The following is a 27,963-nucleotide window of genomic DNA, read 5'->3' on the forward strand; positions in this document are numbered from 1 at the left end:
CATGTTAATAACAATTCCAGCACATCTCTAACGATTTAGCGAAAAAGTAAACTAAACTAAAGGTCAATTCCCCAGAGCAACCATTCCCCTAGCAGTCTCAGTATTTAGGCTCACCTGAAGACTATTCTTACAGAGACAGTAACAATATCTATTTCATGCGTTGTTGTGAGGAGTAAATAAGATATCCATGTAAAACATTTATCAGAGTCTAGCATAAAGTCAGTCATCAATAAATGTTAATTATAATTATTGTAGTGGTGGTATTAATTGTGTAATAGAGCATTACATCAGAAGTCAGGAACCCAATTAGTCCTGGTTTGGCCACTAAACAGCTTTGTGGACAAATTATTTATCTTCCCTGGGCATTTTACTCATCTAAAAAGGGAACAAGTTGAATTAGATTACTTCTAAACGAACTTCCAGCTAGTAAATCTAAGTCAGTGCAAATCCCAGACTAAAAACAGCTAGGGTTCTTCCTAGGGTAACAAAAAACTACTTTTTGAGAGCCCAAGTTTTGTCTGGCTCATTTCTATAAAGTGGGCACCTAGCATAACACACAGTACAAAATAGGCTTAGACACTGAATAAAATATACTCTACACTTTAAAATACACTCTAACTATATTATATAGTAAGGCTATATAGGTAAGCCTCCCAAACAGTTATCACCCAAACTGTCTACACTTCTTTTCCTTGTTTCAAAACAAAACAAAACCTCGCTTCTTGTAGGCCAAAATCAAGGTGAAAAAAGTACTGTTAATTAATGCTTTAAGAAACAGTCTTTAAGGGACTTCCCTGGTGGTCCAGTGGTAAAGAATCCACCTTCCGACGCAGGGGACACAGGTTCAATCCCTGGTCGGGGAACTAAGATCCCACATGCCCCAGAGCAACTAAGCCCGCACGCGCCACAACTACTGAGCCCGCATGCCGCAACTAGAGAGTCCGCATGGCACAAACTACAGAGCCCACACGCTCTGGAGCCCATGCACTACAACTACAGAGCCCAAGTGCTCTGAAGCCTGTGCACCACAACTAGAGAGAGAAAACCCGCACACCACGACTAGAGAGAAGCCCGCGTGCGACAACGAAGAGCTCGAGCACCGCAAGGAAAGACCCTGCATACAGCAACGAAGATCCCATGTGCTGCAACTAAGACCCAACACAGCCAAAAATAAAAATAAATAAATAAATAAAATATTTTTTAAAAATAAAGAAACAGGTCTTTAAACCATAATTTTCTAAATTTAAAGCTTCAGTTTTTATCACCTCCAATTGGTCTACCCACTGCAATCCTGACCCATCACTTCAATTAAGCTTCCATGACAATGGTAAATATTAACAAATACACATTATGTGCTAAGTGCTGCGTACTACTACTCACCTAGTCTCCCAAGTCAATGATCTGTGAGACAGAATCTACCACAATGCCCTATCATTATTGTCAATTTCCTTTCCAAAGCATTATTCCAATCTATCCCTACTATAATGGCCCCAGTTCAAGTCCCTTCCTCCCATCAGTATTACTGCAAAGTGTTAATGACGAAGCTAATTGAGCTCCCTGCTTCAAATCATACATTCTACACATAATTATTGAATATCTCCCAGCTAGACACTGTTAGTGGCATTGAGAACAGACAGAACAAATCTGGCAAATATCCTTGTCCTTACAGAGCCTACATTTTAGTGGAAACTTGTGCTTCCGATCTATCCTCTATAAATCAGTGGTCCTCAAAATGTGATCCTGGACCAATAACATCAGTATCACCTGGGAACTTGTTAGACATACCAATTCTAAGGCCCCACCCCATCGAATCAGCAACTCTGGAGGTAGAGCCAGGAATCTGTTTTAATAACCTATCCAGGTTATTGTGATGTACACTAAAGTGAAAGCTGCTGCTTTAAAGTATAAACCAGTACTTTTCAAACTGCAGACTGCAATCCATTCATGCATTATTAAAAGTTAATTTAGATTATTTTTTGGTAAATGCAATCAAATTTTTCTTTTTAAATGTCAGACTGTACCCCTATCAACTGAGACTCTTTGAAGCAGAAGTCCAAAACTCTGTCTTTTAACTAGCACGCCAGAGAATCCTTCTCACTCTAAAGACCAAGCTCCTTAATGCAGTATTATGTTAACTTCTCCAACTGCTACTATAACTTGCACTCTATTTTCCAAACTACTTGCAGTTCCCTGAATATAGCATACATACCTCCTGTCTAAACTTTCGTAAACTACTCCTTATGACTGGCAGTCTTCCCACACAATTCCCCAAAGAATGCAAATGCAAAGTCACATAGCCGCGAAGAAATCGCTCACTGCCTTTATACATTAGAGATATTTCTATTGGTACACTTTTCATACTAAGTCTACCTTCTCTATTAAAGTATGAACTCCTTCAGGGCAGAGACTATGTCTTATTCATAACCTAACAAAATGACTAAGAACTTAACAGAAATTTAATATTAATTTCAAAGAGAATGGAAAACGAACTTGTTTTCTAAGGTAGTTTCTCTATAAAGATGCTACCAACATTTTAGGCAGAATAACTCTTTATTTACAGGGTATTACCACAGGAAGTGTACATGAAATACAACACTCCTCTAGCCTACTAAATGCCAAAGATGCCCATTAGTCATTATAACAAGCAAACATGGAACCACACATTTCAAACTGCTTCTGGGGGAGCAAGGGGATGCTGGAGTAGTGGGCCACTGAGAATCCGTATTTACTAAGTACCAAATACTGTTCTAGGTAATGTGAAAAATACAAGAATAATACCATACAAATATTTAGCATTACACTTATAACATCAAATAATGTAAAGTTTAAATTAGTTGAATGTTTTCTGTTTCTCTCCAATTTCATTTTAAAATAATTTTATTTATCAAAATATTTTATTTTTAAAATATCATCTGTTTAAAATAATGTAATACTGTTTTGGCAACAGTAATCATATTAATACCCCTGAAGACAACCAAGAATACTGAATTGTTATTTATGTATTTATTTATTTATTTAACTAGTTTAGAAAATAGGAAGAACTCTTTTCTCCACATTTTTATAGTACTTTTCCCCCCCAACACCATAGCTATTATTTCTGGCAGTCCTATTTCAACAATCTTTGCCAGGTGTCTGGAATTAGACATGGAGAAAATTCATTTTCTGTTTCCAAAATGATTTGGATATGCATCATGTTATGCCCATCATGTTTACTAGACTAATACTGAATTCTTAACGTGCACTTAAGTACTTTCCATGTACACTCGTTTTTCACAAAAATTCTTTAAAACAGACATTATTATCATCTCCTTTTTACAGAAAAAGAACCTGAGGAACAAGAAGTTAGGTACCTTATCCAAGATCACCAACTAACAGCAGGCAAAACCATCGTACAATCCAGGCAATCTGACTCAACAGGGCTGGACCCTGAGAGTGAAGAGTAAATGTCCTTTAAATTTTAAATTTAAAGTTTAAATTTTGGACTCTAGGCCCTTGTTTGCCTCACCGTAATCCCAGCTCTGGTCCAAAGTTCTAATCTCTAAACTGTACTGCTGCATCAGAGCAGGTCTAGTCACAACTCTGGTACCTTCCTTATCTGGAGACAAAAGGCTTAGCTTCAAGTCTCTACCACTTGCTAAATGATCTGTCAAAGCGTATTTATTCCATTTTTTGATCTATAAAACGTTATCAGATCTACTGCTGCCTGGCAGTATGCTGGGCTAGAAATTCTAAAGGATCCTCCTACTCTCACAAAAACAACTAGCTCCTGGATAAAACATAAGACAATTGAATTTTTGGGCTCTTTAGAAATGATGTTGGGGAACAGAGCTTTCCCCAAGGCTAAATGATGTAGAACAGTAGATCATCGTTCAACTTATGGTTCAAGTATTTATATACAACTAGAGTATATTTAGAACAGTGGTTCTCAATCAGGGGTAGTTTTTCCCCTTCTGCCCCAGGGACATCTGGCAATGTCTGGAGATATTTTTGGTTGTCAGAACTAAGGGGTGCTACTGGCATCTAGTGGGCAGAGATCAGTTATGCTGCTAATATCCTACGATAACTAGCCTTCTACAACAAAGAATTAACAGGTCCAAAATGTCAGTACTGCCAAGGATGAGAAAACAGATCTAGGGGCAGACTAACTTTTTCAGATTTGTCTCCAAATGAGGAATTCTTCTCACTTTGTTTTACTGAGAGGCCATGTTTTCTATCTCCCATTGTACTTGCTATTTGGATAGGGGTGGGTCTGACAGTTTAGAAATCAGGATAATTTTATCACTTACTTTGAAGAGGACTTCTAGACTGTCATTTCCACCCATAGTCATTTACCAATCTAAAACACAATTTACATTCAAATATAGCTTTATTGAAAATCAAGTGGTGATCATTTTCTAATGTATAGAAATCCTGAATCACTATGTTGTGCACCTAGAACTAATACAGTGTTGTAGGTCAATTACACTTCAATTAGAAAAAAAAGCAAGAAAACCAACATTATGCTTTATGCATCTTTTCTATCTCCCACAGTTCATACATTAAAGGAGACCCACAGTGTTAACAGATAACCTCAAGAATCAGGTTGAATTTTTTTAATGTAGAAGGTCCCTTCCTGAATTATCTAGTTAAACTTCAAATTACAGGCACTCTCATTACTCATCTTAATTCATAATCTAATACACCACTGTATCCTTCACAGCCGTATGGAAGCTTTTGATAAAAGTTTGTGAAACACTATAAAATGGTGAGAAAGGGGATAGAGCTAATGACAAAGTCCTTTATAAACCTTAAAATATGAAATATTGTTAGTTTTCATTAGCAAGAATATCCAAACCTACAAGGTCTAATACAGTAGCCACTAGCCACACGTGGTGATTTAAAGTGAAATTAATTATAATTAAATAAAAATTCAGTTCTTCAGTTCCACTAACCATATTTCAAGTGTTTAATAGCCACATGTGGCTAGTGGTTACCGTACTGGAGAGCACAGATATAGAACATTTTCATCACCACAGAAAGTTCTACTGCATAATGCTGGCTGTCAGACTGTTAAAACTAGGGCACATTCTGGAAATTCTAATGAGATCCTGAAGAAATTTAGTGCAGAGAATTAAAATAACTCATTTCAGTCTAACAGTTTTATATTTAAATCAGCTACTACCCAGAATAAAAGAGTATGTCCCGTTTAAAAAACAACAAAAACAGTAAACTACTTTTTTCAGTTAGATTCTGGAGCAACATGTTATTAATTTGTTTAATTAAGTATTTACTGAATGCCAACCACATATGCCAGGCATTGTGGTAGAGGCTGGGGATTCAAAGTTGAATAAGTCACAATTTTTGTCATAGAAAATTACGCATTAAACAAAAAATCAGTGCATAACCTATAAAACATAGATATTACTTTTTTATACTACTTTTATACTATATTATATGTACATATATCTGTATATATGTGTATACATGTATAAAGTCTTATGTACTAAAAATGCAGGTGGAGCTATTTGGTCTCAAAGATAGCTCATTCTGTTTGGAAAGAACATCTTGATTCTAACTGGGACCAGTAGGAAAATATCAACAGACTCTGAAAAGCAAGAGGAGATAACAACTTGGATTGACCACTAGTCTGACCTAGCGCAAATTAAAGCCTTTGGGACTAATTTTTTGCACCTAAAAATGCTGTACCTTTTACATAAGATCACAGAACTACAAGGACAATCATTATAAGGGTATAACATATTTGTAAAATATTCATTACATGTAACATGAAGAAATCAAAATAAGCTTATTCTCTTCTCATTCATATCCCTGAGATACTTCATGTGTTTGAGTAGTTTATATTGCTATTCTTCCAACTCATGTCTCAGAGTTGGCATTCCTTCACTTGTATTTTTAAATACCTACTCTTCACTTACAGTAACCATTACATTTCTCACAAGGTAAATAAATATTTCCTCATCTCATTCAAACCTATATTTTCCCTTCCTCACAGGGGCAGATTCATATTGAAAACTCTATAGAAGCTGCCCACTGATGCTGCAACATTCTAAGATGTATTTCATCACCACAACACAGGTGAGATTTGCTTTATTTAAAATAGTAAGTTGCTAAATTGTAGCCTCCACACCTCTGTTGAATGGATAAATAAGACCACAACAAATGTTCCTTAGCGTTCATTAACTGTGATTACTTATTTATACATAGCTCTAATGGAGCTCAATTCCCAATCTCTAAGCCAGCAGTTCTAAAACTTTTTAGTCTGAGTCCTTTATCATTTTTACAAATTAATGAGGACCTCAATGAGCTTTTATGAAATTTTAAATAAGATTTTTTTTAATGTTGACATTTAAAAATAACATATCCATTACATGTTAACATAAATACTTTCAATGAAAATAACCATATCTTCCAAAAAAATTTCGTGAGAAATGGCTTAAAAGGAAAATAGCTGGATTCTCATATCTGCTTCTGCATTCAGTTTGCTTTCGCTGATGTATATGAAGAAAATCTGCCTTCTCATAGCTAAGTAGTTGGGAAAGGAAAAAGTATTTTAAGTGATGGTTTCTTAACAGTTAGCTGCAATGTACAATCTGAAACCATATACTAATTAACTTTTCATACTCTTCGATTAAAATCCATCAATTTATCTTTACTTTGAAGGGATTTTGCAACATCATGCATTGGTCATTTGGAAAATATGAGTTCAGTGAAGTATGCAGATATGCCAAATATTAATACATTTCATTACAGAATCTCATGAATAGAATATCAAACAATTGCATGTCTTAATATCAACAATGATCTCATCTCAACCTTTACGTAAACATCTTTTTAATATTTGGTACATCAAAATGGGAAGCATGCATAAAGCCCTTCTGCTGCATATGGAACAGTTATCTCAAGGAAAAGCACTTGTGCATTTGAGTTGCAAGTTTAACTGGTCACTTTTTTCATGGAATACAACTTTTACTGGAAATATAACAAACATACTATGATTATTCAGACTTGGGCATCTGTCCAACCGCATGGACCCCCTGAAAGAGCCTGTGGGGAAGTCCATTGACCATATTTTGAGAACCACTGTTCTGAGCAGTAAGGCAAAAATATTCCATGATTTCATGAGTCATTACAGCATCAAGAAAACACAAATGCTACATAAAAGTATCTATATATTTCTGCTTAAAACCAAGTAAACAGAAGAGGCAGAAAAGCAGCTCCCAAACTAGAATACATTATAAACCAAATATTTGGCCCACATAGAGAATCGGACTCCAGAACGTGAAATTTATCAAGCACTTAATCTCCACAACATAAATACATTTTAGAATACCAGTGCATTAAGACCACAAAAAAAGGAAAAGGAAAAAAAAACCTTACAGGAATGTCAAGTAATTAAAACATAAATGGATATTAACTGCCCATTAATAATAGCTAATACTATTGCCAGGCACTTTGCTAAACACTTTATATAGTTATTACATTTAATCCTCAAAACAAGCCTAAAAGGTAAGTACTACTAATTCTAATCTCACATATAAGGAAACTGAAATATAAGCAGTTTGCCTAAGGTCACAGGAAGAATGGACGGTAGAGCTGGGATTCAAGACCAGCACCCTTCACATAACTATACTGCTTCCTGCAACAAAGTCAAATGGTCATCATATGGAAAAATTATGGAGTATAGTTTCTGACTGAAGAGAATGTTTTAAAAAGAAAAAAAGGCGGCAAACTCACAGTCTTTAGTTCCATCAGAACTTGTTCATCGACTCCATCATCCAAAAAGATGTCTCTCACATCATTAATTACATCTTCAATCACAGATCTGTATAATTTAGGCTTTAAAGGGAAAATAAAAGACTGCTGAAAAACACTGCTTTTCACATATTAAAATATGTAACATTTTCACAAATTCAAAACAAATGTTAATACAACAGTCCCTTTTCCAACTCTCTAAAACTTATTTTAGAAGATATAATTTTAAAGGTATGGCCATTCCCATAAACATCACTTGCCTTAGTTAAAATGAATTATTTGATGACTGCATATTTTAATAGAGGTTTTACGACTGTTTAATACAATTCATATACAGAAGATCATCACAGATACAAGGTCTATACAGTTTCCAGTTGTAATTTCCCATGTTGTTATAGTCAAAACACTTAATGTGTTTTGACTATATCCAACGATATAGTTTTATGGGTTGCTATGTCTGGTTTTTATTATTCCTTGCTTGGTTTAACCCGTTTTATCTCCTAATCTCATCGCTGTCTTAACAGAAACTTATGTCCTGTGATTTGCCTGGTAATAATCTGCAACCTAATAAGTATTCAAATTTAAAAATCACCTAATTTCAGTTTTTGTTACCCAGTCTGTACCTTTAAATTATACCATCAAGCTGTTCATATAACCACAATAACAGGTCTCAAAGTCTCAGAGGAACAAGACACAATGATCTCTTTTCCCGGATTTCTCTCCTACTACTGCCCAGATGATGCTATGGAATAGAATTATAAGCAGCCTCGATATTTATTTTTTAACTATTATTATTATAACTATTGTTGTTGGCATTACTTGGGGGGAAGCTTGCTTTTAGAAGGTTGCCAGAAAAATAAAACGAGAATAGATGTGAAAGCACTTTAAAAGTATAAAGTACTTTTTAAAAACCAAAAGGTAAGAGATGGAAGAATTTGCCCAACCCACATCCCACATCCTATTTTTAATGGACAAAAGGAAGTTTGCTTGTCAGAGTGTAAAACCAGAGATGCCTTGCTATAAATCTTATCCATTATCACACAGAGCTAAGATCAACAGCCTTTTTAATACTTTGTCATTATTTGTGATTTATATCTTGCTTAAAAGTTACTGCTTACCCAATAAAACCAAGGGTTTGCTCTCATAAGCAAACCTCAAACAGAAATAAATGTTTCATTAGCATCTCTCCCAGCAATACTGTTATCACAGGGGAAACCTCTTATGTGTCCTTGTCCAGCCAAAAATACAAATAATGAGTTCCTCTATACAACTTACCTCAACCATTAAAAACTATTTGTTCCTTTTCATTACAACCAGAAAAACAAGTCATGTATCTAGGTTCTCACCTTTGCCGTTCCACTCACTCACTTGCTTTTTATTTTGCCAAATCTGCCTCTGTGAACTAAAATTATTCATGTGATTTCTGCATCTCTACAGTGCCTCCTTATGTTAGCATTCTGATTCCATATATAAGGAAAGTCTGACTATGGGTATCACCTTATCTATGGCAATTCAACTACTGAATTACAAAAATACATTTATAAAGTGTTTTTTTTTAAACCAATGACCCAAGGCATTATAAAGATACAGTGTAATTTTAAATAGGTAGTATAAATCTCAAATTGACGATATAAATTATTTTTTAAGCAAACTACATGTTGTTTTGGTGTTTCCGAAGTCAGTCATCCCTAAAAATATTCTGCCTGGATATCCACACATTTATAGGTACAATGTGCTTTCTTCTGGCACGCCCTACTTAATGAATCAATCTTGCTTTAAGATTTTGCTTTTGTGCTTTAATTAACCCACAACTTGACCACTTAATGGATTCATATGCACTATAGTTAAAGAAAGGGAAATGTGTATTCTTCATGAAGTATACGCAATTTAAAATTGTTCAAGAATTAAAAAGCGTGCAAAATACTGACGTTTTTCAAAGTATGTGAGTACATAGGCATTATTCTGAATTATTATTTAAAATACTAAATCGTACTTAAGCCAAAGTTTCTGCCTTTTATGAAATACACAGTAATTTAGGTTTGTCCTGATTTTCAAAAACCAGATATTCCAAACTTAAAAACTCATAAATTAAAGGGCCATTAGTGCCATTATCTAATGATTAATTAAAGGATTTCTTTCAAAAGTTTTAGTCCCTGGTACAATATTGGAAAATAAGTTGGATTAATTTCTATATTGGATATCATATTAACATCCAATGCAGCAAAAACACCGTCTACTTAGAATTTTAATTTTTTAATACCCAGTTTGCACTAAGCAAATTACTCACAATTCCCCGATCCATAAATGTACTGTAGACATAGGTCCTACGTCGAAGCTTTAGGCACTTATCTATTTCTTTGAAAAGCTTCGTATCTCAAATATTTATTATAGGAAAACATAATGAAATATTAGGAGCTATATTTCTAACATTTCCTGAATACGTGATGAACAAAATACTACCAAAATCAAATCCTCCACAGTTAACAATTGATGTAGAAAACTTTTCAAAAAAACAAAAAATTACCGACAATAATGCATGCATCTTCTGAATACAAGAACGATTAGACATCTGAGCTTAAATTCTTTTAAAAATAAAAATAAAATAAAAAAGGAGGGCAAGTCTATTTTCCCTTATCAAAGACCGCAAATCCCAGCTGCTGTATGAAAACAAAAACTTGGGGCTCTAAAAGCAGACCCGGTTGGGCACGAAATTACAGTGTACGGAAAGGACTTCGGAATAAATCTGAGCTCTACACGCGCCAGCCTCTCGCCTCGGGAGCACGCACCTCCCAGCCCCGCTCTCAGCAGCTCTCACTATTTAAAGCCGGATCTGGTGTTTAAATGGAGAGGCGGTGACGTAGGCCTGAAAAGCACCTTCCCATCCTGGCAGAGTCTATATTAGAGAGCGGCAATGGCTCTATATAAACAGGGCAGCCAAACGGAGGAGGACCACAAGGCTCAGGGACTGAAAAGCAGGGTAAGCGGCCGCAGCCATGATGGATCGACCCGAGTCGTCAACGGTACGGAGCCGGGCTGCCGTGGGCTTGTCTGCATTTGGGACCGGGCAAAAAAGTGTTTTATTGTCATAATAAAAATAAGAGAGTGGGGTGGACTAGTGATCACATTTTGCGTTGGTGACTGAAAAGGTTATTTATGTGACTGCTTTTTGCAAACCTACGTGATCGCAAGTAAGAAAAAAGGGACAAACGGTGAGAAGTAGGCAAATTTCAAGGCGAAAGCGGGGCACTTTGACCACTACTGTAGGCTTTGTTTGTTTTGGTGCTTTTGCTAGTCGAAGATACGATGGGGGTTTTGCTTCCCCTTCGCCATTTTACCGATTCGGAAGGAACCGAGATAAGTGCTTTTCAACCTTCGTCCTTTTTTTTTTTTTTTTTAAAACATAAAATGGCCCCAGTGAAGGCTTTTTAAGCACAACCGCCAAAACGCCCAAAGTAACCCCCAAAGTAGCCATTAACCTTTCACTGCGTTAAAGTGGATCGCGGTGGGTCTTGGGGATTCGCCCAGCTCCCCAAACACGGTTTTTGTTTTGAGGCAGCTCCGGGAGCCCTTCTCCAGCCGGCGCGGCCGGGCCCGCTTCGGGGAGAAGCGGCGGCGCCCCTCCCGTCCTCCCTCCTGGCGGCCGGGGTCTGGGGCCGGGGCCGCGCGCTCGCCCCGGCCCAACCGCCCCGCGGCGGCCCCAGGCCCAGCAGGCGCCCCCGCCCTCCCCGCCGCCGCGGCCGCGAGCCTCCGCACCCCCCCGCGCCCGCCGCCCGGCGCACCGGCCCGCTCCGCCTGAGGCGGGAAGCGGCGGCGGCGGTGGCGGCGGCGGCCGCGCGGGCGGCTGAGGAGAGTCGAGGCCGGGAGTCGCGGCCGTCCCCGCCCCCGCCCGGTCCGGCCGTTGCTGCCGCCTGAACGAAGCCCCCGCCGGCCACCAAACCACGTCCTTACCACGGTGTTTGTATTTGCCGAGTTCGCCATTTCCACACACAACACAAACAAGAGGGGGGCAACCCCGAGAAAAGATAAAAACAAAAACAAACAAAAAAAGAACACCCGGAGGGTGACCCAAGCCACCGCAAAATTGGGGGGAAAAATTTTTCAAACAAAATCGGATCCTGACGGAGGAGAGGGGAGCGGTGAGAGGAGGTAGAGAAGGAGGAGAGCAGTCCTCGGAGCTAACAACTCGAGAATCGCCCTTAAAAAAAAAAAAGGCCACGACCCTTCAGGGGTCCTGGGGGGCGTTACCCGCTCCCCACCCCGCACCAAGGAGGGGAACCGCCACCGGTCGCCGCTCCCCGCGCCGCCGCTGCCGCCACCGGCTGCAGCTCCAGCCGTCCGGTCCGCCCGCTTCTCCCCTTTATATAGTGAGCCAACAAGCTGCGCGAGCCGCCGCCACCACCGCTGCCGCCGAGAGACAGGGCGGAGGGGGAGGGAGGGGCGGAAGGGGCGGGGGCAGAGGTGGGCGGGGCTGAGCGCGAGACACCGCGAGAGCCGCGTGCGCAGGCTTGCCGGGGCGGAGGCCGCCGCGCGTCGTCACGCGCAATGGAGGCTGTGGTGAGGGCGGGGCCCGGGGACTTAAGTAGTGAAGTTGGACCGCCGTCTCCTCAAGTCTCGCGTGATCACGTGGTCGGCACCCAGGCGGAAGTCTCCGGCACCTGCTTTGGGATGAGGAACTTGCTAAGTATTGCTGGAAAAAGCGTGAGTTCTGGTGACACAGGAGTCCAGAGCTAGCTGGGATTGCCTCCCGTCGGGCATTTATGCGCCGTCGCGCGCTGGAGGGGGATAGGAAATGCGGAAGGGGCGCTGGCTGTTGCCCCGCTAGGAATGGCCGCGGAGGAGGGCCGGTCACGTGGCCCAGCTTCCCGCCCCTGGCGCGCTCGGACTGAGGGAAGTTTCAAATGCGGAGTCATGTCCGAGAACGGGCTAGACTCAGATTCCGAGTTCCGAGGCGTTGGCACCTCTTCCCTAGGATGGGCCTTTAGCTTGCAGAATTGTGTACGAGTTCCTAAAAGGGATGAAACCTGATTTGGCCCCCCCGTAAACACATTCCAGAATTAATAACATCTGAAACCGTATGAGTTCTCTCCACCAGTAAGCTACAAAGTCTCTGGGTTTAAGTTCCCCAAAGGTCCGGCCTCTACTATCCCACGTACTTTAAATGACTTTTCAAGGTGGTGGAAATGTCACCCCACCCGACCCACCGCCAACCCGAATACCCGGGATTATGACCGCACAACTTTTCCCGGTTTTTAAAAATATTACCCAAATTCAGTGACTCCACATGGTCAGGACATACTGACATCTGAAATACTTGGCATTTGACACACCAAGTCACATGGCCTCTCGCTGCGGAAGAGGGGCAGGAAATGTCCATGTCTTGGACTGCAACTCAATAGGCTTTTGACCTGCTCTGCCCAAGCTAATCTCGCCTTTATATCAACATTTCACGCAGAACAGAGAATGCTCTGTTTAGGAGGCAGAGCTCACAGTACCTAATTTTCTTGTCCCTAGGAATTTCCAGACACATGGAATGTAGGCTGGACAAGTGAGGGAGTTTATCCTCGAAAGGCAAAGCAAAACAAAATGTAAAACTTCTATGCCTCTGAAACCATAGTTGAGGAATATCAGTTGCTTCTCAGTTCCCTGCACAGCTGCTTGTTTGGGAACATCAAAAGGACAAAAACAAAAAACAAATCATAGTGTTCATTATGTATTATATAAAATTATGATTCCATCAACATTTGTAATTCATTTAATAGTCGGGTGACCATTAGCCAGAAAAGTTATACTAACCAATACTTTTCATTTCTTACTATTTTAAGAGGACTTGTTACCTCCTTATGTAAGTATTACTTTTTTATTTTAATAAATTTATTTATTTATTTATTTTTGGCTGCATAGGGTCTTGGTTGCTGCCTGCGGGCTTTCTCTAGTTGCCCCCAGTGGGGGCTGCTTTTCGTTGCAGTGCGCGCCGCTTGTTAGGAACCAGGCTGCACAGCAGGAGGTGAGCGGCTGGCAAGCAAAGCTTCATCTGTATTTATAGCTGCTCCCCATTGCTCGCATTACCGCCTGAGCTCCACCTCCTGTCAACATTATGGTGAGCTGTATAATTATTTCATTATGTCTTACGATGTAATAATAATAGAAATAAAGTGCACAATAAATGTAATGTGCTTGAATCATCCCAAAACCACACCCCCCCCTGCACCGCCACCCACCCCTCCCCAGTCCGTGGAAAACTTGTCTTCCATGAAACTGGTCCCTGGTGCCAAAAAGGTTGGGGACTGCTGTTTTGGAGAATACAAAAGTTGAGAGGAAAGATCTTATATCTCAAACTTGCTGATCCTAATGGAAGTCTTATTGTAAAGCATACTGCATAATTACAGCATTCATTCAAGATATAAAAAGCACTGATATATTTCAGTCCTACCAAATAAAATTATAATCAGGTTTCACCTAATTTTTATTTGAAGTATAGTTGATTTACAATATTGTGTTAGTTTCAGGTGTCCAGCAAAGTGATTCAGTTATATATATGTAATTTTTTTCAGACTTTTTCCATTATGGTTATTACAAGGTATTGAATATAGTTCCTTGTGCTATACAGTAAATCCTTGTTGCTTATCTATTTTATGCATAGTAGTTTGTATCTGTTAATTCCATACTACTAATTTATCTCTCCACCCTCCCTTAGGTCTTCTGCCCATTTTTTTTTTTTTTTTTTTGAAGAATTAGTTGAGAATGACTGGGGTTAGTTTTATTTATTTATTTATTTTTGGCTGTGTTGGATCTTCGTTTCTGTGCGAGGGCTTTCTCTAGTTGCGGCGAGCGGGGGCCACTCTTCATGGCGGTGCCCGGGCCTCTCATTGTCGCGGCCTCTCGTTGCGGAGCACAGGCTCCAGACGCGCAGGCTCAGTAGCTGTGGTTCACAGGCCCAGTTGCTCCACGGCATGTGGGATCCTCCCAGACCAGGGCTCGAACCCGTGTCCCCTGCACTGGCAGGCCTTCTGCCCAATTTTTTATTGGATTGTTTGTTTTCTCGATATTGAGTTATATGAGCTGTTTGTGTATTTTGGATATTAACTCCTTGTTGATCGCATTGTTTGCAAATCTTTTCTCCCATTCCATAGGTTGTCTTTTCATTTTGTTGATGGTTTCCTTTGCTGTGTAAAAGCTTTTAAGTTTGATCAAGTTCTGTTGCTTATTTCGGCTTTTATTTCTTCTGCCTTGGGAGATTGATCTAAGAAAATATTGTTACTATTTATGTTCGAGAATGTTTTGCCTATGTTCTCTTCTATGAGTTTTATGGTGGCATGTCTTATAGTTAGGTCTTTAAACCATTTTGAGTTTATTTTTGTATATGGTGTGAGGGAGTGTTACAATTTCATTGATTTACATGTAGCTGTTCTGCTTGCCCAACACCACTTGAAGAGACTGTCCTTTCTGCATTGTATATTCTTTTATATTCTTTGTTGTGGATTAATAGGTGTGTGGGTTTATTTCTGGGCTGTCTATTCTGTTCCATTGATTTGTCTGTTTTTTCTGCCAGTACCATGCTGTTTTGATTACTATAGCTTTGTAGTATTGTCTGAAGTCTGGAAGGGTTATGTCTTCAACTTTATACTTTTTCCTCAGAATTGTTTTGGCAATTCTGGGTCTTTTGTCATTCCATGTAAATTTTAGGATTATTTTTTCTAGTTCTGTGAAAAATATCTTGGGTATTTTGATAGTGATTGCATTAGATCTGTAGATTGCTTTGGGTAGTATGGCCATTTTAACAATATTAATTCTTCCAATCCAAGAGCATGGTATATCTTTTCATTTCTCTGAATCATCTTTTTTTTTTTAATTTATTTAATTTATTTATTTATTTTTGGCTGCACTGGGTCTTCGTTGCTGTGCGGGCTTTCTCTAGTTGTGACGAGTGGGGGCTGCTTTTTGTTGTGTTGTGCGGGCTTCTCATTGCAGTGGCTTGTCTTGTTGTGGAGCATGGGCTCTAGGCGCACGGGCTTCAGTAGTTGTGGCATGCGGGCTCAGTAGTTGTGACTCGTGGGCTCTAGAGCACAGGCTCAGTAGTTGTGGCGCATGGGCTTAGTTGCTCGGCAGCATGTGGGATCTTCATGGAGCAGGGCTTGAACCTGTGTCCCCTGCATTGGCAGGTGGATTCTTAACCACTGTTCCACCAGGGAAGCCCTCTCTGAATCATCTTAAGTTTGTTTTATCAATGTCTTATACTTTTAATGTATAGCTACTTCCTTGGTTAGGTTTATTCCTAAATGTTTTTTTGATGTGATTTTAAACAGGATTGTTTTCTTACTTTTTCTGATATTTTATTGTTAGTGTAAAGAAATGCAACTGATTTCTGTATATTAATCTTGTATCTTGCTACCTTGCTGAATTCATTTATTACTTCTAATAGTTTTTGTGTGGAGATTTTAGGGTTCTCTATGTAGAGTATCATGTCTTCTGCAAATAGTGACAGTTTTACCTCTTCCCTTCTAATTTGGACGCCTTTTATTTCTTTTTCTTGTCTGATTGCTATGTGTAGGTCTTCCAATATTATGTTGAATAGAAGTAGTGAGAATGGGCATCCTTGTCTTGTTCCTGAATTTAGTAGGAAGGCTTTCCAGCTTTTCATCATTGAATATTATGTTGGCTGTGGGTTTGTCATAAATAGCTTTTATTATGTTGAGATATGTTACCTCTATACCCACTTCGATGAGAGTTTTTATCATGAATGGATGTTGAATTTTGTCAGACGCTTTTTCTATGCTGTTGAGATAATCATGTGGTTTTTGTCTTTCCTTTTGTTAATGTGGTGTATCACATTGATTGAATTGCATATGTTGAACCATCCTGGTAACCCTGGAATAAATCCAACTTAATCATGGTGTATGATCCTTTCTGTGTATTGTTGAATTAGGTTTGCTAATATTTGTTGAGGATTTTCACATCTATATTCATCAAACATATCCTGTATTTTTTTTTTTTTTTTTGTAGTGTCATTGTCTGGTTTTGGTATCAGGGTGATGGTGGCTTCATAGAATGAATTTGGGAGTGTTCCTTCCTTTTCAATTTTTTGGAATAATTTGAGAATGCTAGGTATAAGTTCTTCTTTATTTGGCAGAATTCCCCAGTGAAGATGTCTGGTCCTGGACTTCTGTTTGCAGAGGGTTTTTTGGTTTTTTTGTTTTTGCTTTTGCAGATTCTATTTCACTTGTAGTAATCAGTCTGTTCAAATTATGTTTCTTCTTGACTCAGTTTTGGCAAGCTGTATGTTTCTAGAAACTTGTCCGTTTCTTATAGGTTGTCCAAATTGTTGGCATATAACTATTTATAGTATTCTTTTATGATTTTTTATGTATCTATGGTATGAGCTGTTATTTCTCCTCTTTTCTTATTTTCTTTATTTGGGTCCTCTCTCTTTTCTTCTTGGTGAGCCTGGCTAGAGGTTTGTTGATTTTGTTTATCCTTTCAAAAAAAGAAAGGTTTTATTGATCTTTTCTGTTTTTTAATCTCTGTTTTATTTATTTCCTGTCTGATCTTTATTATTTCCTTCATTCTGCTGACTTTATGTTTTCTTTGTTCTTCTTTTTCTAATTCTTCTAGGTGGTAGATTATAAAACAAAGTTAACTTTTGAAAAGAAATCCCAAAATTGAAAATAAAATGAAGCAAATTAACCTAACAGTGTATTCCATAACACACAAAGAGGAACTTTTCCAAGTGACTTTAAAACACAGTCATTAAACTATATATATCTGTAGTAGGATATTCTCTAAGGACAAAAATATGAAAAGTTTTTTTCACTGCTCTCAATATTTTTATTTGTGGTGGTAATGTTGTATATGTATTCTTTTTTTTTTTTTAAAGGTGATCATGAGGGTGTCAGTGCTTTTATCCAATTTATAGTAAGGATACCATTAAATCTTTTTTAAAGTGTGGGGTTTTTTTCTGTTGTTGTTGTTGCTTTTAATTTTTATTTATTTATTTATTTATTTATGGCTGTGCTGGGTCTTCGTTTCTGTGCGAGGGTCTTCTCCAGTTGCGGCAAGCGGGGGCCACTCCTCATCGTGGTGCACGGGCCTCTCACCATCGCGGCCTCTCTTGTTGCGGAGCACAGGCTCCAGACGCGTAGGCTCAGTAACTGTGGCTCACGGGCCTAGCTGCTCCACGGCATGTGGGATCCTCCCAGACCAGGGCTCGAACCTGTATCCCCTGCACCGGCAGGCAGACTCTCAACCACTGCGCCACCAAGGAAGCCCCTTTTTTTTTTTTGAATGTGATATGTGGGATAAAGAAGATGAGTAATTATATGATCTAATTATACCATCCCAGTCATTGTTGAGAAGCAGGATTCCCAACATAGGAGAAATGAAATTCAGGTTTAAGACAGAAGAGGATAAATGAAAATTCTGTAGTCCTGAATTTAAATTAGAAGTGTCATGGTGTATTTTGTCTTAAATATTTCTCCCTGGCTCTGAAAAGTCCTAGAAACAATAGCCAACCCATAAGCAATGTGTATACCTAGTATCTAGATTATGGTACTTTAAGACCAGTGCTCCTTGGAGAAATATCTTATTCTGATTCTAGGTCAAAAGCAGGAAATGTCTTTTTTTTTTTTTTAAGCAACAAAAACCCAAACTCAATACATTTTAACTTATAAAATATATTGAATACATAGTTCTAAAAAAGTCTGAACACCTCACTGGTGATCAGCCCAGTATCTGTGAGCACTACTAGCTCCCGGATTATGATCTTGAAGTACCATTTTCCACCAAAAGGAATTAGAGCTCCTTGGAAATATTTCTCACTCCAGGACTGGGGCAAGAAACATATTAATTTAAACCAAATGAATTGCCTATTATTGCCCTACCTAGTACAAAATGAATCTAGAATATATTTTCATACAGATAGCATGAAAGTATATTAGTGTCCTAGAGCTGTTGTAACAAAGTATCACAAACTGGGTGACTTAAAACAGCAGAAATTTATTGCCTCATAGTTCTGGGAGCTGTAAGTCTGAAATCAAGGTGTCAGCAGGGCCATGCTCTGTCTGACACTATGGGTAGAATCTTTCCTTGCCTCTTCCCAGCCTCTGGTGGTGGCCAGCAACCCTTGGAATTCCTTGCCTTGGGTCGCATCACTCCAATCTCTGTCTCCATCTTTACATAGCATTTTCTCTGTGTCTTTACATTGTTTTCCTTCAGTGCATGTCTATCTCTGTGTCCAAATTTCCCCTTTTTATAAGGATACCAATCATATTGGATTAAGGCTTATCCTAATGACCTCATTTTAACTTGATTGCCTCTGTTAAGACACTATTTCTAAATAAGGTCACTTTCTAAGGTACTGGGGATTAGGATTTCAACATATCTCTTTGGGAGGAGGTAATTCAACTCATAACAGAAGATATCAAAGACTCCTAGTGTCATGTCAAAAGAATTTAGGAGCCAACGTGAAGAGGCTCCCACTGGCCAAAGATGAGACACTTTGAGTATCAATAGGATTGTACTTGCAGCAAGTTGAATTGCATCAAATATTTAAATCCATTAATTTATAATGCTGCTAAAAAACAAAACATGAAAATTCCGATTGGTCGCCATTGGAGAATGGTAGGGAAACAACTCATCATTTTGAAGATTGGTAAATAAAGAAATATAATCAAGCATTTCCAGCCTTTCCTACATGAATTGTACCAAGTATCAAATAGTAGATGTAGTGGTTTGAATGGTAGCCCCCCAAAAGATACGTCCATGTTCTAATCCTCAGAAACTGTAAATGTTATTTGGAAAAAGGGTCTCTGCAGGTATAATTAAGTTAAGGATTTTGTGATGAGATCTTTACTGTGTTAGGCCATAAATTTATTGACAAGTGTCTTTATAAGAGACACGGAGGTGAACAAACAGAAGAGGAAGAGGAAATGTAACCATAGTGGAAGAAATTAGAGCAATGCAGCAACAAGGAATGCCAACAGCCACCAGAAGTTGGAAGAGGCAAAGAACAGATTCTCCCTTAGAGAATCTGGAGGGAGTATGGCCCTGCCAACATTTTTGTTTTTGGACTTCTGGCCTCCAGAACTATGAGAGAATAAATTTCTGTTGTTGTTAAGCTACCACATTTGTGGTTATTTATTACAGAAGCCTCAGAAAACTAATACAGTAGATAAGAGGAAGTTTCTCTTTAAAGAAGTATTACAGCTAATAAGTGAATGAGGAATAATAGAATATCACCATTTTGCAACCTCTAATGAATTAAGAGATGGAGGTGTTAAGCACTGACATCTGCCAACATCATAAAAAAAGAAATAAAATACCCAGGTATTATGTGCTTCTTGATGAAGAACATGCTACCACCTGTAAGGTAGTCTTACCCACACTCCCACCCCAAAATATATACCCTGAATGTGATCAAGCTTCTATGTCCAACTAACAATGTACAAAAAATACACAGGTTGCAGGGACATTTTCAACTATGTATTAGAAATGCAGTCAGCAAAATCCAGACTCTGGGAAGCCACAGGATAAATGATGTAATTTCTCCAACAAACAAATTCAGAAAGAGAAAGGAACCTACAGAGAAAGACACTTGAAAGACATATCAGTCAATCACAGTATATGGAACTTATTTAGATCCTAATTCAAATAAACTGTAAAAGAAAGATGACAATTATGAGACAATTGGAAATTCAAACGCTTACTGGCTATATGATGAAATTAAAGAATTATTGAATTAAATGAAATTTTCCATTAAAAAATTAAAAATAAGCCAATGAATCCTTATTTACAATCAGTAACAGTTCTTTATCCATACAGCTTGTCTTCCGGTGGAAAGACCGTTGGTATTCCCAAGAAGGCCTGGTAGGTATTGTGTTATAAATGTAATTAATATTAAGCATTGTGTTTAATTACATGGGTTTCCTCTTTCTCTGATTCTTACATCTCAGCTACATATGCCTTGATTTACAAGTTGAACAGCTGTGATTTGGGACAGTTAAAAATGGTGAAAAGTAAGGTGCTTGCTCAGATGCTTTTATAAAAATATTCTTCTAATGGCCAAGTTATCTTTGATTTACCAACCAGCTTTACCTTCTTACTCATATATCTTTAACTTGATAGAGGCTTCTGATATGAAAGATAATTCCACACAGACAATTTTCTAATAAAATATATCATAGTAGATAAATTAAATCTGAGTTCATCTACAAACTTTATCTTAGAGAATTATTACAGAAACTGGAACTAGATGGCTCAATTTCCATTCTTCTCCAGAACCTACCTTCCGCTGATAGTAAAGGTAGTATTGATTATGAAAAGGAGGTGGCAGAAAGATTATTGTAGCTTCCAGGCCATGATGGAAGTAAGGAATTTGCATAAATACTGAGGGCTGGTCTTTGATTTAACAAGGGTTTCTGGGAGAAAATCAGGAGGTGCAGTTCAAATACCTCCTTGAGAACAAGGATCTGCATTAATGTAGGATGGTTCTTCGAAGTAAGGAGATAGCAACTAGGGAAAAAGAAAGGATGTTTAAACAGGGAAAATGGAGATTTAAAAAAGAAGAGGAATTTGCCATTTTGTGTTCCCTGCCAAGTTGAGAAGCAATAATAATTATAATGGACTTAGTCTAAAAAATTTAATCACAAGGTACCTCCTTTAAAACTTGTAACAGTCCAATGAGACGAGTAATATTATCCCTTTGTTATGGATAGGAAACTGAGACTCAGGTTAAGCAGTGTCTTGCCCAAGGTTATATTGCTGTTTACTCATGAAATTGTAGAGCTCCAGGTTCAAGGTTCTTTCCACCTGTCTTAGAAATAAGAAGCTATCAATCCAGGAGGATGTGAAGGTTTTGAATCAAATTATGTTGGTCGTTAAGCTTGTCAAATATATGTTAATTATATATGTGTTAAACTTCATTTGGGAGAAGAAACTATAACATAAAAATTGGAGAGTTGAAAGTGAGATTTTGTCCTGATTAAATGTAATTGCCTTCGTAAAAGCATCATCAAAACGCATTTATTAAATCATTTAAATAACTGATGTCTCTCTTTCTACGATAGTTGAAAATCATCCATTTCCCATTCCAAATAGCACTTACTAAATTATTGAATTTGGTGAGAATGGTCATTTTTCTAGCAAGAGTCTCTATAATCAAAACATTTCTGTCTAACTTTATAATTATATTTTAAATGCTTTCATAAAACAAGAAAATGGAGGGTTACCATTTTTAGTGGTAGAACATTGGGAAGGGGAAGTCTTTCTATTTTACCTCACGGACCAGTGGTATAACTCCCATTGTGTAGATAGAAAAATAAATGAAATTGGGCCTGTGCCAATGTCATTGCACAAAAAGAAGAGGCCATGTGTATTGACAGGGATAGTGGTACAGCAGTACCCAAGAGCATGAGCTTTGTAATCAGATAGAACAAGATGCTTGTCCTTGTTCCAGTCATAGGCTAGTTACCTCATCTGTAAAATGGCAGTAATATTAGTAACTCTCTCTACTTTAGAGAGTTGTGGGAGAATTAAGAGATAATACATGTAAAGCCCCTTAGCACAGTGATTGGCACAAAGTAGGTCCTCCATAAAGATTAGGGATAATAATAATATTGATGGTAATGAAAATGAAATGGGTTCTATTTTGTCTTTGTTTAGATTATGTTAAGCAGTGGAGTGGAACAAAAATTAGGAATCAGAACACACTTCTGAACTGAGTTCACCAATTAAGCAAGCTCATACCTATCTTTTGGGGTTTTTTTAACTTTTTATTTTATATTGGAGTACAGTTGATTAACAGTGTTGTGATAGTGCAAGTTCATATCTATCTTTTGAATGTGTAAGTTTTTTCCATTGGTAAAATTAGAATCAAAGAAGAAAGCAATTCCAAGTTTGAGATAAAACACATACTACAGTCTAGATAAGTACATTTTTTAATACCAGTTCTTGAGGATAGATCATTTGAATAACTGATTTCTCTGTCTCAACATCAGTTGAAAATCATCACTTTCCTGAAATGATTCAGATTGTTTAAAACTGAGGCTTTATATAAACTCAAGTCAAGAGTTATAATTGCTCATTTGTGAAGTATAGAATGCATTACCATTCCTCAGTAAATCTCAAATTAGAATGATAAGTTTTCAGGCTTCAGATATATTGTAGTGTGTGATAAAAATCAATACTGTTATTTGGCCACAGGATGGCAAAATACACCTGAGCCCAGATAGAATACAGGACTAGGAAACCACAGTCCCTAGAATGGTGTTTCATTTCCTCTTCATGTATTTTGCTGCCTGCTTAGTGACATTTATCACTAACAATGGTTTTACTTTCAAACGGTAGAATTCATCACATATTTGCTTCTTAATTCTAATTTTAGCAAAGGAAAACACAATCAAGTCCAAATCCCTTCTTTCTGTCTCTCTCCCCTTTTCTCTTAACCTCCCTTAATGTACTTTCCTTTCTCCCTCCCTTCTCAGTTTCCCTTTCTTCCTTTGCTTTTATTTTTCCTTTTTAATGCAGTAGTTACAGAATACCAAACATAGCCTCTGTTCGGTGACCTTGATGTAATTTCATCATTCCAGTATTGGCTTAAAAAAATGAAATCAAAATTTCTGTCTGACTTTTCACAAATGTGATTGGATGATTAGCAAATACAGACCATTTTGAAAGTCTCAATATGTTCTTAGTCTCCATACTTAGCCCTCTTAATTTTAACCTTAGCCAATCATAACATTTAAAAAATATTTTATTGGGGGTGGGGGGGAACCCCAAAATGAGGGAAATTAAATTACCAAAACCATCAAAGAAAAACTATAGAAAATAAAAATGAAACTCCTGTGTTCTTGACTCTACTCACACCTCTCAATCACACCTGTGTTTTCCCTGTACCTATCTCTAGATAATGGAATCATGCTTTAAATTTTATATGCAACTGCTTTTTTCATAGACCCAATCTATCACAGATCTCTTTCCAGGCTAGTAAATTTCAAGCTAACTCAGGTGTTTTTAGTGGCTGCATGGTATTTCATAGTATGAGTATACAATAATTTATTTAACCGTTCTCTTGAAAGTGCAGTTAGACTCTTTCCTTTTTTGCTATTTTAAACATTGTTGCAACAATATCCTTGTGAGTGCCCCTTTATATGCTTTTGTTACTATCTTTGTAGGGTGGATTCTAAGATATGGAGTTGATGAGTCTTAGGATTTCCACCTGTTAAGTATTAATTGATAGTCACAAGTTACCCACGCTATAGGCTGTCCCTCCTGTTTCTTTGACTTTATAACGATCCCACGTAGCTGTCCTATAAAGTTGAGACCAACCTCCTTTCTCATTCCTCCAGAAAAAGTTCTTTGCCTTTTAAAATTTGTTTCCGTATCTTTCTTCATACTACACACTTATAATGTTTTTCTTCACATATCTTTATCCTTTCTTCCTTTCTGGAGAAATCAGCTCTTGAAACCTTTAATTTCTTCCATCATTTCCCCTATCATTATTTCTCTATATTTTTTAAATCATTTGGAAAGTAATAATATTTGATATAATTACTTGTGTATTTTGTTTCAACATACATTTTAAAGGGAAAACTAAAACATTTCCCCAGTGTTCTTTATTCTGGTACTTATTTTTCTTTCATACAAAGGGAAAGATTAAGCTGTGCCTAATTCTAAGGCCTGGAAATACTGTCTTTTCTAAATTTTGTACATAGTTTCTCCTTTTTTAAAAAAGTATTATAATTACTTTTTACTTGTCTGATTCCCGCTAGGCTTTTCTTCCATTCATTCAACAGATATTTATGGCACATCAGGTTCTATTCTAGGCTAGGAGGGTACAGCACAGAACAAAACAGACAAAATTCCTTTCACTCATGAAGCTCATAAGACTGGTGAGACAGACAATAGATGAGATAACTAAGTAAATATTATATAACATGTTAGGTAATTGTAGAAATTCAGGTGAGAAGAGTGGAGATGGAAAGAAAGATTCATCATATGTTTTGAAAAGAGATCCAGTTAGGCTTGGTTTGGGTAGAACATGAGGTTTAGATAAAGGAACTATCAAAAATACCTCATAGGTTTCTGGGACTTCCCTGGCAGTCCAGCAGTTAAGACGCTGCACTTCCACTGCAGGGGGCACGAGTTCAGTCCCTGATTGGGGAGCTAAGATCCTGCATGCCGCAAGCACGGTGCGGCCAAAAAAAAAAAACTCATAGGTTTCTGTTAACTAAGTGGGAGGATGTTGGTGCCCTATACTAAGGTTGGGGAACATTGAGGGAAAGACATGTTTGGGTGAGAAAAGTTCTGTTTTGGTTAGGTTTAGACATCTGTTGAACATTCAACTGGAGATGATAATAAACTGTTGAATATGAGTTTCGAACTCAGTAAGCTGACCTGGAGATAAAGATTTGTGAATCACTTAGCATGTGTAGGTATTTATAGCCATGGGATGTATGAGATCATGGGAGGAGTGTAAGGGGAGAAAGGGGAAGCATGCTGATATTTAAAGAATGGGCCAAGGAGGAACAGCCAAAAAACAAGACTGGGAAGGAGCAAGAAATGATGTAGCATATGAACCAGGAGAATAGGAGTAAAGATAAGGGGGGGGATACAGGCACCAAGGGAAGAGAATGTTTCAGAAAGAGTGGTTACTGCTGTCCAATGCTGCTGAGAAGCAAATAAGATAATGATAGAAAAGATCTTGGATTTATCAAGTTGAAGGACATTGACAAAAGCCATTATAGGGACTCCCCTGGTGGCGCAGTGGTTAAGAATCCATCTGCCAACGTAGGGGACACAGGTTCGAGCCCTGGTCTGGGAAGATCCCACATGCCATGGAGCAACTAAGCGCGTCCACCACAACGACTGAGCCTGTGCTCTAGAGCCTGAGAGCCACAACTACTGAAGCCTGCGCGCCTAGAGCTTGTGCTCTGCAACAGGAGAAGCCACCGCAGTGAGAAGCCCGCTCACCGCAAGTAGAGAAAATCCGCACGCAGCAATGAAGACCCAACGCAGCCAAAAATAAATAAATTTATTATTATTTTTTTAAAAGCCATTATAGTGTAGTGATGGAGATGGAAGATAAATTGGAGTGAATTTAGAAGAAAATAAGTAAAACAAAATGGTGAAAGCAAATATAGACAACTTTTTGAGAAGCTTTGTTGTTAGCGCACAGAAATAGGATTGTATTTGGTGGGGTTAAAGATGTCAACTGATTTTTTTTCAATGGTTTTTACTGTGGTAAAATACACATAACATAAAATTTACCATCTTAACCATTTTTAAGTGTACAGGTCAGTGATATTAAATGTATTCATATTGTGCAACTGTCACCATCATCTATCTCCAGAACACTTCATCTTGCAGAACTGAAACTCTTTGTGCATTAAAAAATAATTTCCCATTCCCCTCTAACCCCAGCCTCTGGCAACCATCATTCTACATTGTGTCTCTATGATTTTGACTACACTAAGTACCTCATATAAGTGAGATCATACAATATTTGTTCTTTTTTTATTGAATTATAGTTGATGTATAATATTATGTAAGTTACAGGTGTACAATATAGTGGTTCACAATTTTTAAAGGTTACACTCCATTTACAGTTATTATAAAATATTGGCTATATTCCCTGTGTTGTACAATATATCCTTATAGCTTATTTTTTATATAATCGTTTATATCTCTTAATCTCCTACCCCTATATTGCCCTTCCTCCACACTAGTAACCACTAGTTAGTTCTCTATATCTGTGAATCTGTTTCTTTTTTGCTATATTCATTAGTTTAATTTTTTAGATTACACATATAAGTGAAATCATACAGTATTTGTCTTTCTCTATCTGACTTATTTCACTTAGCAAAATACCCTCCAAGTCCATGCATGTTGTTGCAAATGGCAAAATTCCCTTCTTTTTTATGGCTGAGTAGTATTCCATTACATACATATATATATATATATATATATATATATATATATATATATACACACATACATACCATGTTTTCTTTATCTGTTCATCTGTTGAGGGACACTTAGTTTGCCCCCATATCTTGACAATTGTAAGTAATACTGCTGTGAACATTGGGGTGCATGTATCTTTTCAAATTAGTGTTTTAATTTTTTTCAGATATACAGGAATGGAATTGCTAGGTCATGTGGTGGTTCTATTTTTAGTTCTTGAGAAACCTCCAATCCTGTTTTCCACAGTGGCTACATGAATTAACATTCCCAACAACAGTGAGCAAAAGTTCCCTTTTCTCCACATCCTTGCCAGCATTTGTTATTTGTATACTTTTTGGTGGTAACCATCCTGACAGGTGTGAGGTGATGTCTCATTGTGGGTTTTTTTAATATATAAATTTATTTACTTATTTTTTATTTTTTAGCTGCATTGGGTCTTTGTTGCTGCACATGGGCTTTCTCTAGTTGCAGTGAGCAGGGCCTACTCTTCATTGCAGTGCACGGGCTTCTCATTGCGGTGGCTTCTCTTGTTGCGGAGCAGGGCTCTAGGCATGCGGGCTTCAGTAGCTGTGGTGCACAGGCTCTAGAGCACAGGCTCAGTAGTTGTGGCACATGGGCTTAGTTGCTCCGCGGCATGTGGGATCTTCCTGGACCAGAGCTCGAACCCGTGTCCCCTGCATTGGCAGGCAGATTCTTAACCACTGCGCAACCAGGGAAGTCCCTCATTGTGGTTTTGATTTGAGTTTCCCTGATGATTAGCAGTGTTGAGTATCTTTTCATGTGCCTGTTGGCCATCTGCATGTCTTCTTTGGAAAAATGTCTATTCAGTCCTGCAGATTTTTTAATTGGGTTGTTTGGTTTGTTGTTGTTTTGATGCTGAGTTGTATGAGCTGTATATATATTTTGGATATTAACCACTTATCAATCATATCATTTGCAAAAATTTTCTCCCATTCAGTAGGTTGTCTTTTCATTTTGTCAGTGGTTTCCTTTCCTGTGCAAAAGCTTTTAAGTTTGATTGGGTCCCATTTTTCTTTTTCCTTTTATTTCCTTTGCTGTAGGAAATGGATCCAAAAAAATATTGCTGTGATTTATGTCAAAGAGTGTTCTGCCTAACCAAAAACAAGTCTAAGAAACTATCACAGCCAAGAGGAGCCTAAGGGTACATGAGGATGAAGTGTTACGTGGCATCCTGGACAGGATCCTGGACTAGAAAGAAAACATTCGGTTAAAACTAGGGCGATCTGAATAAGCTAT

General features: G+C 38.0%; 1 protein-coding gene and 1 long non-coding RNA gene across 2 annotated transcripts in view; one reads left to right on the forward strand and one right to left on the reverse strand.

Annotated features, from left to right (window-relative positions):
* Positions 1-27,963, reverse strand: part of LOC132360185 (stonin-2-like) — a 237,367-nt gene that overhangs the window by 33,200 nt on the left and 176,204 nt on the right. The window contains exons 8-11 of the mRNA XM_059915241.1: positions 21,195-21,255; positions 12,494-12,757; positions 11,701-11,837; positions 7,735-7,836 (exon numbers count right to left, since the gene is read on the reverse strand). Of these exons, the coding sequence (XP_059771224.1) occupies positions 7,735-7,836; positions 11,701-11,837; positions 12,494-12,757; positions 21,195-21,255 (564 nt within the window). The remainder of the gene's footprint in view (positions 1-7,734; positions 7,837-11,700; positions 11,838-12,493; positions 12,758-21,194; positions 21,256-27,963) is intronic.
* Positions 12,281-27,960, forward strand: LOC132359908 (uncharacterized). Its single transcript, XR_009500972.1, has 4 exons — positions 12,281-12,450; positions 13,654-13,849; positions 20,566-20,610; positions 27,768-27,960. It is a non-coding gene; the product is annotated as an uncharacterized LOC132359908 (long non-coding RNA).

The sequence above is a fragment of the Balaenoptera ricei genome, chromosome 2, assembly GCF_028023285.1.
Source record: "Balaenoptera ricei isolate mBalRic1 chromosome 2, mBalRic1.hap2, whole genome shotgun sequence".
Taxonomy (NCBI): Eukaryota; Metazoa; Chordata; class Mammalia; order Artiodactyla; family Balaenopteridae; genus Balaenoptera; species Balaenoptera ricei.